General features: G+C 37.8%; 1 protein-coding gene across 5 annotated transcripts in view; it reads right to left on the reverse strand.

The window, feature by feature from the left end:
• Window positions 1-13613, reverse strand: part of LOC130284382 (sodium channel protein type 2 subunit alpha-like) — a 226218-nt gene that overhangs the window by 18787 nt on the left and 193818 nt on the right. For all 5 annotated transcript variants that reach the window (XM_056534675.1, XM_056534671.1, XM_056534674.1 and 2 more), the window contains exon 21: window positions 7764-7886. In XM_056534675.1, coding sequence (XP_056390650.1) covers window positions 7764-7886 — 123 coding nt within the window. The remainder of the gene's footprint in view (window positions 1-7763; window positions 7887-13613) is intronic.

Here is a 13613-nt window from a genome sequence, read left to right on the forward strand (position 1 = left end):
TCTGAATTACATTTGGTATTATGGCCCAGAGCAGCATTCACAATTCTACAGGTCTCATAGCGTAAAACACTTCTTTGCTAGCTCAAAAATATTTTTGCAGCTAGCATACAAACCCCAACTGTCCCACAGCTTCACAGGGCTAAGCTTTTAAAGGGGCATTTCCATCTTTAAAAGTTACCTCTGTAGGATAGAGGATAAAAATACTGATCGGTCAGGGTCCAGGAGAGGGACAAAATTGTCCCCATAATGAACATAGCACACCACTTGTGTGTGCCCAGCACTCTGCTTATTCTCTATGGGATTTCCAAGAACATTAGGTTTTCAATAATAACAAGTAAAACTGAGAATGCAGCTTTAGAATATAAAAGCCACAACCTAATGTGGTCAAACACTTTCAATAACTGTCAGCTGGGCAGCTATTTCTTCCAACCTCCCTATACACATGAACGTTCCATATGGTTAAAGGAGTACTCTGAAGCAAACTTATCTTATCCGATTGTAAAGCCAGCAATAAGTTATATAACAACCTCAATTACCTCCATTGTCTTACTTCCACACATCCACGACTATTCTGAAATCCGGAAGTACAGGCTGTTTGTCCCAATTATGAATTTCGCACCCCGTGCATGCGGAGGGCCACGGCCATCTTGGTAACAATACATCACCTTGTTCAGGATCCTCCCCGCTCTATGCCGGCCCCCCTAGCCATGACTCGATCACTCCCACCATTAACATATTCATACAATCTTCGTTTGCGCAGCCGCCATTCGCTGGGCTGTGCAAACGCCTCACAATGCATCTCGCCATTCAGTGTGAGCCGGACATGCCTGCTCACTAATCCTTTCCCGGGACCGGACATGTGATCTCTTTAGGCCAATGATATCCTTTATAGTTATGCTGCTGTAACTACCAGGGATATTCTCAAAACCACTTAGAAAGTTTTACATAGCAGGCGAGCTCCTGCGCCGGATGCGCCTGAGCACACACACATTCCCCGGGATCGGTCATCTGATAACTGTAGTCCAATGATATCCCTGATAGTTACGCTGATATAAATACCAGGGATATACTAGTAACAAGTTAGTAATCTTTATATCGTAACTGGGGAATGGAGGGAGAGGGAGACACAGATGATTGGGGTGGGTTTAGGGGCATGGGCGGCGTTACTTTTGAAATTATTAGGGAGGGAAGAACAGGAGGGATGAGAGGAGAGGAGAAGGGTTGAGGAGAAGGGAGGCACGGAGGGACAGGAACTTGCAGCAGAGCAGCATGGGGGATGATGTCATCCTCCACACCACCATAACCAGGAAGTGCCATGAAATATGGAGCGCCACACCGGGAGAAAGGCTGGACCAATTGGAGCAAAAAGTATATGGCCAGAGAGGTACAGCCACGGGGGACATTTGGGGGGGGGGGGAGGCTATAAATGTTTAAATCAGAGTACTCCTTTAAATGTTCATGTGTTCTCTATGAAGAATACAGGGGTAAGTCACAGACGAACAGCACTGGCAGCAGCTTATCTCTTCCAAAACAATAAGGTAAAAAATTCAACATCAGTTGAGGGAAAGTTGGAAGGCCACCATAAAATTTAGACTGTGGGCCAAACCCTACAAAGTTGGGGAGTTTGGCAGATATTTTTTCTACAGTGTATCGGCAGCAATAAGTTCAGTACAATGTAATTGCTAAAGTATGTTTACATAGTTAATCACTAGTGATGAGCGGTATATGCCATATTCGAATTTGTGATATTTCGCGAATATATGGACGAATATTCATTCTATATTCGCGTAATTCGCATATTCGATATATTCGCGGTTATTTATGCTTCGCGTATAACTATCTACCTATCTATCTACTCCAAGAAACAAAAGCCGCAGCACTCCAAGGTACAAGGTGAATAGGATTTATTGACCCAACATCAGGAACAACGTTTCAACTGCCCAATGGCAGTCTTTCTCAAGCTCCTGCAATTGGGCAGTTGAAACATTGTTCCTGATGTTGGGTCAATAAATCCTATTCACCTTGTACCTTGGAGTGCTGCGGCTTTTGTTTCTTGGAGTGGATGTCTATGGGACCCCTGACCCGGGACCTTTTTACCGCCTGCACCCGCTGCTCTTTTCTGAGGTTGTGCTGCTCTACCTATTTGTTTACCTATCTATCTATATTATCTATCTATCTATCCATCTATTTATCTCCTAATATTCTTGGGCTATACAGAAGTGATAATGGGTCTATGACATTTTTCATTTTGAATACTGTCATGTCATATTAGCTAATATCATCACTAGCTATCTACCTAATTTTAGTGATGATATTCGCGAATATGAGGATATTCGCGAATATTCGCATATTCTCATATTCGCGAATATTCACTCTCCAGTCTAAAACAGTAAATAGTATAGGAGCCTTCTTTAGCTGGAAGCAGGGAGGGATGAGATCATTATGATATGTTCTGTGGGGAAAAAAAGTTACGAATATTCCTAATTGCGTATATATAGCTCTATATTCGGGAATATGCAAAATTCACGATAAATATTCTAATTGCGAATATTCGCTCTCAACACTATTAATCACATTTATTTGTAGATTATATTTATACATAAACTGTTATATATTGTTCAAATCTAGTTTTAAGGACAATTAATATATACACATTTTATTGTATTTAATGTAATAGAATTATTATACTCTTTGATAATGGCAAAACAGAATGTATTATTTTGTGAAGAAATTAAACATTTAAAGAGGTATTCTGGGCAAAAACTTCTTATCCCCTATCCAAAGGATGGGGGATAAGATGTCTGATCGCAGGGGGTCCCTGCAGCACCTGCATTCTATGCGGGGCTACGTCTCCAGTTTCGGAAACCTCACGCCATGCCCCCTCCGTTCATGTCTATGGGAGGGGGCATGACAGGCTCACCGCGATCAGACATCTTATCCCCTATCCTTTGGTAAATGTTTTTGCCCGGAATACCCCTGTAAGTTGTCTGACTATGGTGTTTGTTACATGGAATGTTTCATTTAGTGATCTTCTAGTTGAGTGTTTTCAGTTTTAATCAGTACTTCAAAAATTAAAGCTAAGGCTCTGTTTCTATCTGCCTTGTTTTATTTAGTTTTTGTAATCAGTCACAGGAACAGAATAACAAAATTGGCCGAGTTCCAGTTCCATCGTATGACAGACACTGATAGACAACACTGAGTTATAGTACGTTCCATCGGTTTCAGTCACATGTTTGCCATTTTACCAGAAAAACTAAAGCTGGGCTATTTTTCATGACAAAGATGAGGAGGCTCAGAAAACTGATGTGAATGGAACTTAAATGGGCAATGTAATTTGCAAAAACTGTTCATATAATGTAGATAATAACATTATATATATTTGTAGAATACAATAGTTAAAAAATGTGTATTTTTTTGGTAAAGAAATGCTGTCTTGTCCCTGCAGCTATTGCCTGTGTGTCTCGGCTGGGACATAATACAGAAAGTGTGGGTGAGACAAGCAGGGCTCTCTGCAGGGTTCTGGATTGTAAATGAGCCTGCTGTGTGAGCCGGGGCATGTCACAGAGCCTCAGTGCACAGAGCCCTGCTTGTCCACAGTGCACAGAGCCCTGCTTGTCCACAGGGCACAGAGCCCTGCTTGTCCTCAATGTACAGAGCCCTGCTTGTCCTCAGTGTACAGAGCCCTGCTTGTCCTCAGTGTACAGAGCCCTGCTTGTCCCCAGTGTACAGAGCCCTGTTTGTCCTCAGTGTACAGAGCTCTACTTGTCCTCAGTGCACAGAGCCCTTCTTGTCCTCAGTGTACAGAGCCCTGCTTGTCCTCAGTGTACAGAGCTCTGCTTGTCCTCAGTGCACAGAGCCCTGCTTGTCCTCGGTGTGCAGAGCCCTGCTTGCCCTCAGTGTACAAAGCCCTGCTTGTCCTCAGTGCACAGGGCCCTGCTTGTCCCCCAACAATTCCTGTATTTTTCCCAGCCGACACATGTAGGCAATAGCTGCAGGGACAAGAAATGATTATGACAAATATACATAATAAACATACACAGATACAAAAATAATGTTATTAACTACATTATATATATATATAATTTTTTTTAAACTCTAGTTTAGGCTTTTATCATATTAGCATTTAGGGCCCCTGTTGCAAATTTCCTCAATGCCAACGAAAATTTATTTCCCGCCAGCGCACGCCTCTACATGAATCCCACCGTATGGCAGGCACCCTTCTTGAAATCTCCGCCAGCTCAAAGCAACCATGCCCCATTGTGTAAAACCATGCCCTCTCCACCTTAAGCCCCCCCCCCCCATATGGTAAGCACAAAGGATAAGATCAAAAAGTTGCATAGTTTAGCAAAAAATCCTTTTTCGTCAGATAGGTCTCTTGATACAGTGATCGCAGGGTCTCCCACTGTAAACAATCTGGTAGCAAGTTTTTAATTTCACTGCAGCACCATCACAGGATTAATTAACCATTACACAGCATTTATTAAAATTGACTGGAACTGTGTACATGGTCCTCTAGAATAAAATATGCTCTTCATAGCCCTAGGCCATGTTCTCATACTGTGAAAAAGCCCATATTTATTTTAAGGCCTTTTCTTTAGCCAGTTGCAGAAAAAAATATCCACAAAAAAATTTTTGTTTGTTTGTTTTTTTACGGTGTGTGAACATGGCCCCTACTCCAAATTATAAATGACCATCCTGACACAGGACACCTTCTATTAATTCATAATTGTCTAATAGGGTACCTGAAAATAGGCTTTCCTTCATATAAAATAGAGATAGGCATAAGGCTATCCTTTATATAAGGTAGAGACAAGTTCGATTCATAAGTATTCAGAATATTGGGCAGACTAGATGGGGCAAATGTGCCGACACATTCTATGTTTCTATGTCTGTAAACAAGACAACCCCTTAACTCAAAGAAAGTAATATTTTCTTTTTGCTCAGTTCTGAAGACTGTTCTTGTAGTTTTCAGGATTCCAACAGGCTTTGGTTCTTGTACCAAAAACAACTGATTCACTATAGAACAATCTGCATATATGACCTTGAGGGAACCTCAAAAAATTATATTGGGGGTCATCCTGTTAAATAAACCAATTTGTCACAGGAAATACAAGAAAATAACAGGAGTCTTGTTACATACTGAAAATGACTCTTTGTAGACAACATGTTGTTGTCAGACTATATAAGTAATATATTTTTTGAAATTCATATTGTTCTTGGATTTTCAGATGGACTGGAAGTTTGAAATACAGTTTCATTTTGAGAGCAGTCAAGTGAGCATGCATATCGGACACATCAACTTTAACTTTCCTTTTTAAAGTTGAGTTGTCTATTTCCTTAAGTCAAGCAGTGTGTAACATGCTTACGTGTTTTACTATTAGATGCATGCACAGAAATATTGTTGATTAAATCAATGGAGACTTTTGCTGCACTAAGAGTATGTATTCAGATTGAGCTAAATAGAACTAAACAAAGAAAAAGCTAAACAAACCTATATACCATGTACTAATCACTCCAGTATGTGTTGCACTGTTCTATGACTATAACATTTAGCTAATTCTATCTATTATAATTTTTTTTTATTATGCCTGTACATTTGGTTATTACACCCTACAGTCAAAAATGTCAGGGCAATAACTTTATTGTGCAATTTTATCAGTGACTGACAAACAAAAAGACTTTTAATTTATTTGTAATATACTACCACTAAAACCAATTACACACAAAAAAAATACCCTAGCAGTCATGCATGTTTGTATAATTAAAAATAACTCCTAAAAGGTAAAAATACTAAAAAATATTGTAAATAGTTATTACAATTTGTATTAAATAAGTTATATTGATAAATATTTTTGCTAAAAATATTGTAAATAGTTATTTACATTTTTAATAAATAAGTTGAATTCCTAAATATTTTTTGCATTCAATTTAATATAGTTTGATATATATAAAATATACCAGTAGGTATATAGATGCCCTTACATAGGAAATTATAATGCCAACTACTTGAATAATATAATTCCAACTACTAGAAAACAAAACGGTTACATTGTTAGTTGGATTGTAGCCCATTTGGAAAACATTAGGTCATGATGATTATGCACAAAGAGGAAATGTCTGCCAATATTGTATTTGTATTTAGTCTTTTTTGTGTGTCAGTCATCAGCTATATAGTGACTATAAACATATTATGACCTGGCAGCAAAATGCATTAACAGTTTAACACAATAGTTATTTGATCCATTTTAAATAATACCAACAGTGATTCACCACATATGGCATGGCAACAGACAGTGTTCTAGAGATATTTTCATACAGAATATTTAGGAGCCATTCAGGTAAACATCAACAATGTATCCATGCTTTGGATGAAATACATTTGTTTTCTGATAGCTGGAAGACTTAGATATTGAATTAAAGGGTCTATTAAACAGAAATGTATGGATCCTACAATCTATGGTTAAGGATACTATATTTTCTGCAATTTACCAGCATGTATGGCTCAAGGAAGTTTGGTATTACCACAACTGATTCTCATGTGCTAGCACAAAGGACTTTATGCCTTTCATCTATGATCCTGATATGTCCCATAATAGTTTTATGACACCTTTGTGTGATTTTATCTGCATGCCGTAACTATCTACCTATTGATGTGATTCTCCGATTGGTTTTAGTATAATATTAACCCACAATAAGGTGATATACAGTATATACCTAACACCTTCTTGCTAAAGACAAAAAATAATTATTTTAGGTAAGTAAAGTAAAAAAAGAATGCTCACTTCTACTGTCCAAAAGGAGTTATCCATGGTTTATTTATTTAGTTTAAAGATCACAAAAGCTGTAAAATAATAAACTGTTACTTAACTTCCCTTCTGTTCCTGTGTGGGTGGCAGTAGCAGACGTCATGTGGCTGCTACAGGCATTTAGTGGCCTCGGCAGTCATGCTTTATACTCCTGGTTTAGTGACTGGAGTCATTATGCCATACGTATGAAGCATACCCTTCAAGGCTGCCTAATGGAGGCTGAAGAAGGGACTGACATGGAAACAGAGGGGGAAGTAAGTAACAGTTTGTTATCTTACAGCATTTTTGGGATATTTAAAAAAAAAAAGTAAAAAATGGATAACCTCTTTAACAATAGAGTGTTATACCATATTTGCTGGGAATCTTATTGATTTGGAAAATGACGGTATCTAATGACTTACATGCACCGTCACATCTATTGAAGTGCATGGGAGTTATAAGTACAGTCAAGGTGCATGGTCACTTCTCAAAGGACAAGGAGCAAGAATGTTAGATCGAACAATTGGACTCCCAACAATTTACTTCTCAAGAAATTTGTCAGGGAATTCCTTCAACAGATGTTTAGGAAACATTTTGGGTGCAGTTATAATTTATCAAAGAACAAGGTGATTGTCACCATAAAAGGAATGTTGGATTCTGTAAAATAAAATGTGCCTAAGTGAACCAAATTAGCCGGAATATTGTCAATTCTGTGTGCACAAAAAGATTGAACATAACTTGTGTGAAATAAGTACTATTTCTGTTGAATAGACTCAAATATGAGCAAAGCGGATACAAGTGATAGCGTATGATTTTGCGATGTGTCGAAGCACCCTATCCAATATCTTTAATGGTGAACAGTACTTATGAGATTACTGCAGCATCTCTGCATGGATTTATCATTCCTTGTGCTTGTTCTCACATGCATGATTTATTTCTATGCATGCATAAATTTCAAGGTCTTTAAGGTCATCTTACCCTCATCCCTTCAAACCGTGACAGGGCCCTCAGAGGTCTCAATGCCCTTAGTGTCCTAAGGGACTTAATAGCCCCTAGTTCTGAGTAGCCCAAGGCATTAGCTACTAAGCTAACCAAAGATACCTATACAAAAACACAAAAGTAATAATCTCATTGGTTTTCCCAAATTTAAAATCATTCAGTGCATCATAAACCATTGGCCTAGGCAGAAGCTGATGTCAGAAGTCCTCTGTGCCTCAAACCTAAAAATCTTTAAAAAATGTAATATAGTAATGGTTAAAGCCCACCTGTTGGGTAAAATAAATATTAGTATTCTTACCATCTTTTCTTGGTTAAGGTCCATCCTGAACATACTAAAGCATGAACCTATAGAAAAAAAATATGAGCATCCCTATCTGTATACTTGGGTCTTACCCTTATGCCTTCAAATCTTGATAATGCACGTAGAGGTCTCAATGCTCTCAAGGTCCTTAGAGACTTAATAGCGGCTAGCTGATCATACCCGAGGGCAACCGCCAAAAGAGATATGACAGAAATCTGTTTAGAATTAATGGCATTATTAATCACGGCCTTACGTTCATGGATAAAGTTGGCCTGAATACTATTTTATTTAATTAATTTAATGTGGTATATATAATTTGTTGACTATTTTTAGATTTTGCATCATTTTAGGGTTAGAATAAGTAATATTGAAAAAAGTTAGGAGGTTTAATATAAAGCTGTCAAAATGTAAGAAATTGAAATTGTTTAAAAATAAGGTAAAATAAAATAATGCAAAACATATTAATTTAGGTGCAATATTCACTTTGATATGTGTATTTTAACATTATGTGCAGTACTATACTCTAACTAGTACCATACTCTAACCTTCAATATTAGTTTTTGAAAAGTTGCAATAAAACTAACCAGCAGCTATAAAAATTTCCATTAATAGAACAAAGCTAAGATACTTTGTTATATATCTAATAACAGTAAAATGCATATTTTTTCCATCTTCTGCACTGTCTACTTGTTCTGAATTCACTGATAAATGTATACACATATAGCAGAGAAGATGGTTTTTCAGTCTCACTGTAAGATTAGGTTACAGCTGTTGCCGATAGAAGTCTATGGAGAGGGGAGGGAGAAGACGGAAGCAGCTGTAACTGATCTCTCTCTGAAGCTAAACATGTGTTTCCTGTCTACTGTACAGACTTTATCAGTAAATTCTGAGTAACGTTTTTTTCTATTATAAAATATATTGCATCATTTCTTACTTTGGTTTGCACTACTTGGTTTGATTTATGGAAATCTGTTTATAACTAAGGGTACACTTTACTAGAATGTTTTTCTTAAAAGTCTTCTATTTTAAACATTTTAAGCTTTCTATGTGTGTTAAACATTTTAGAAAATACTGGTTATAAAAAATATATTCTTTAGGGTATGGTCATGCATGTGAATTTGATGCAGATTTACTGCAGATGATTTTGCAACCAAAATCAGCAAAATTTTGCAACCAGCAAAATCTGCAGCAAAATACCCACTTGTGAACGTACCCTAAGGGTCAGTTCACACATCCATTTTTTGTGCGGATTTGCCGCAGCAAATTTTCCCACCTATTGAAGTCAATGGGCAGCAAACCTGCAGCATTAATAAGTACGTTTGAACTGACCCTTAGGGTACGGTCACAAGTGCTGTATATTGCTGCGTGTTCAGGCAGGAACATAGGCAGCAGCAAATATGCAGCAAAATACGGCATGTGTGACCCTACCCTTAGGCTGGATTTCCACTTGGCAGAGTTTTTGAGTCAAAGCCAGAAGTGTATTCAAAAGGAATGGGAAAAAGGAAAGACTTATTCTTATACCTGCTGGATCCACTTTTGGCTTTGGCTCAAAAACTTCTAAGTCAGGGGGTGTAAATTAGGCATACATGCCCCTCATTGTACAACAACCCACCCCCCCCGTATAATCTCACCATCACCTCATAGTCACTCCCATTATTAAAATTAAGCTTACACTTATGTGTGTCCCTGAAGTGTCCGACAAACTATAAACCCTCATATTTCAGGGCCTATCATGAAACTGTAAAAAGGTACGTGATCACAGGTCCTGGTTAATTTATTTTTTCTACAGTGTTAATCAAGCAGGTTAAGTAATGTCATAGTGTTATAGGGGGAGATTTATCAAAACCTGTCCAAGGGAAAAGTTGCCCAGTTGCCCATAGCAACCAATCAGCTCACTTCTTTCATTTTACAGAGGCCTTGTTTAAAATGAAGGAAGCAATCTGATTGGTTGCTATGGGCAACTGGGCAGCTTTTCCTCTGGAAGGGTTTTGATAAATCTCCCCCATAGTCCGTGTTGTTATGAACGTAGCAAAAACTATTTATAATGGGGGACATGGAGATTGTGTATTTTTATTTATTTATTGTTGTTTTTTTTCTCTTTTTTACTTTTATTTTATTGTCCCACCAGGGAACTACACTCTGCAATCTTTTGATCGCACATGTAATTCACTGCAGTAATTATCTGTCAGTCATAGCTGATCAAACTCTGCCTCAGTCAGACCCTCATCAGCTGCTGCAGCAGGCAGCCCCAAGGCTGTTCTCAGGCCTTTGGTTGCCATGGCTATCATTGGCACCCTGCAATTGCTTTGCAGAATGCCGATGGAGAACTGAGATCAGAGGGAGCCCCCTCTCTCTCTGCCACTCTGCTAGATTCTGTGGTCACACTATCCATGGCACTGAGAGGGTTAACTGTCAGGATCGGAGCGGTGGGAGCCTGGCAATACATTTTAGTCAGTTCCCACCATGGATGACACGGCACAAGAGTCAGCATTATGGGACTGCATGCCACACTGTACATATATGGCATTCTGTGTTAAGGGGTTAATATTCTACTAAATCCTTATATTCATTATAAAACATAATTAAAAAAAAATTTAAGAGGAAAAGCATTCCTTCAGTGTTAGAAAAGATAGACTATCCTAAAGTTTTGACTAGGAAATATTAGGCATAAATTAACTTTCTTTTTTTCCTATCACAAAAGCAAAGAAAGCAAGCAGTGTGAATTATAAGATTTAATGAGAAAAAAAGATATTATTTTAGAAATAAAAATATACAATAAAATATTTGTGTTTTCACATGAAAAAAATTCAATTCTAATGAAAGATTTGGTTTCACAAATGGAACAAATCATAAAGCAAAAATCATAATAAAAAATAAAAAAAATGAGGTGCACGACAAGAAAACCACACCTTAAACAAATCACAGCACTCTCAGGTCCTTTCATTAGAATCATACTGCAAGCAGTGATCGAATGTGCAACTTATATTTTATATCAAAATATATTTCAAATATATCATTGCTCCCTCCTTATTCATATAAATCTATATTCTGATTTGATTTTATTATTTATTTTTACACAGCCCTTATAAAGTGAAATATTAAGTATATATTCGACCAATGCTTGCCACATACAATGTTATAGGGGCAATAATGCAGCTGATTAACATACCCGCTACTGAAAAATTTTACCACCATTGATTCCTTTGCAACTGGCACTGAACCTTAATGTTTCTGATTACCCTTCAGTCTTCTTCACATAGCCTTGATGAAAAAGTATGTGTTATTAGTTACAGTACTTACCATGTACTGTTGATGCAAAGGGGGTAATGCCTGAAGTATTTTAAAATGAAATTTTCTGTTTTTGGGAACGGAAAACATTTTTCCCTTTTTTTTTGTTTTGTTTTTAAATCAGAGCTTAAATTCCATGAAAATCATCATAAATGTCTTATCATTCAAACAAAACAATTGGGCCTTATCTATTACATGTATTAACATTATAAAATGCATTCATCTTTTGTTAGGTACAGGCATGAAATGCAGTTTCTGTGTATTTAAAGGGTACATTCACACATACTCAATTCACTGCAGATTTGATGTTGCAGATCTGATTGATACTGCCTGTTTAATCAATAAAAATAAATAGTTGAAATCTGCAACTTCAAATCCATGGCATTAAATTAAATCCATAATGGATTAAATGCATGTGAACAAACCCTGATAGTTAACTTTAAAGGGGTACTCTTCCCCTAGACCAGTGTTTCCCAACCCAGTCCTCAAGGCACACCAAAGGATAGGGGATAAGATGTCTGATATGATGTCTGATCTGATCGATCTCTGTGCAGCACCCAGCTTTATTAGAACGCTGGGTGCGGGTGGCGGGGTCATGATGTCACTGCCACGCCCCTTGTGACATCACGTCAAGCACCCTCAATGAAAGTGTATGGGAGGGAGCATGTCGGCCGTCATGCCCCCTCCCATAGACTTGTATTGAGTGGGCGTGACGTTATGTCCCTAGGGGCGTGGCCGTGACATCACGACCCTGCCGCCCGCTCCAAGCATTCAGAACAAAATGTTCCAATCGTTGGGGCAGCAGAGTACCCCTTTAAAAGATGAAAAATGATTGAAAGAAAAGGGCAAAATTTTTAACAATGGAACAAAAGATCATCCCTCTATTACCCCAGAGGACAAACAAACTATTTTAAATGTATTTAAAAAAAATATTAAAGGGACTTAAGGGGATTATCCAGGGAACAGAGCTCAGTAGCCGGTAGCCCACACAGTTGGTGGCGGAGGTCCCAGCATTCGGACCCCCTGCGATCAGACACTTATCCCCTATTCTGTAGGTAGGGGATATGTTTCTGAAAAGTTCAGTTACCTGGACTATCCCTTTAAGGGTTTTAACACATGTGGATGTGTCTGGTTCTGCAGCTCAGCCTAATAAAGTGGACAGGACTAAGCTGAGGTACTAGATACCCTACAGTATATGGATGCCCCTAACTAAGGTACTGTAGAGAAAAGGTTGCAGCACCCGAGAGAGCACCAGTTCCTCTTCATTCTACTGACTGGTGTGGGTACTGGTAATAAGACCCTTCACATTGATCGTATATTGATGACCTATCCTACAGAAATCAGTGTTAAATCCCAGAAAATCCCTTTTAAGATGCCCAAACCTCTTCAATAGATGTCTGTCTCTCATAAACGTTCAAGTGCTTTAAATGGAGAGAAGAGGGGTAAGCTGTAGCAGCTTAACTCTTGGTAAATAAAACGGTCATGCCCAACACTTCTCTCCACCATCATCATCCCACGACTTCTCTCCCTCGATTGCAAGATAAACTTTATTGTTGTGCCATACACAATAGCGTAGTTGGCTATGTGTTTGTATGCCGAGAAATTAAATGTACTGTAACCGAAACAGAGTAACTGAGACAGAAACACAGTGTGAGCCCACTGGAGAGTTGGCAAAAGACCCCAAAATCTGTAGGTTCACCCTACCTTTTCACTAAAGACACCTTTGGACTAATTGTTTGACCTTTTCTATGGAAAGTGAGCAGTAATAACTGCTTCAGTTAGGAACTATTAATATCTGTATCTATAAATGTAGGTAATGTAGTTTAAATCTAAATAAACAACTATGCATTTCATAATTTAAGTCATATAGTATACGCAAAATTACATTTTATCTAAGTGGTTTACTTGGTGATACTTGCTTATTGTTATGCAACAGTGAAAGGAGTGCTGACTTAAAACTATTGAAGGCTAATGTAAAAAATTGACAAATAATTCCAAGGAAAGAAAAAATTACTCAAATAATAAAAAAATACAAAAACAGGAGAGAAACTGAATTTCCAAATAAATAGGCATTTAGAGCCTAATGATCGATATAAATACCACGTGAGCTAAAATGTCACATGTAAAAGTTAGTAATGTCAATTATCTCATTCCAATGTGTCATAATACATATCATCAATCTTAAACAATAAAGATAATGTAATATTTAAATGTAAAATTCTCCAATCAACATATACCTT

The sequence above is a fragment of the Hyla sarda genome, chromosome 8 (assembly GCF_029499605.1).
Source record: "Hyla sarda isolate aHylSar1 chromosome 8, aHylSar1.hap1, whole genome shotgun sequence".
Classification (NCBI taxonomy): Eukaryota; Metazoa; Chordata; class Amphibia; order Anura; family Hylidae; genus Hyla; species Hyla sarda.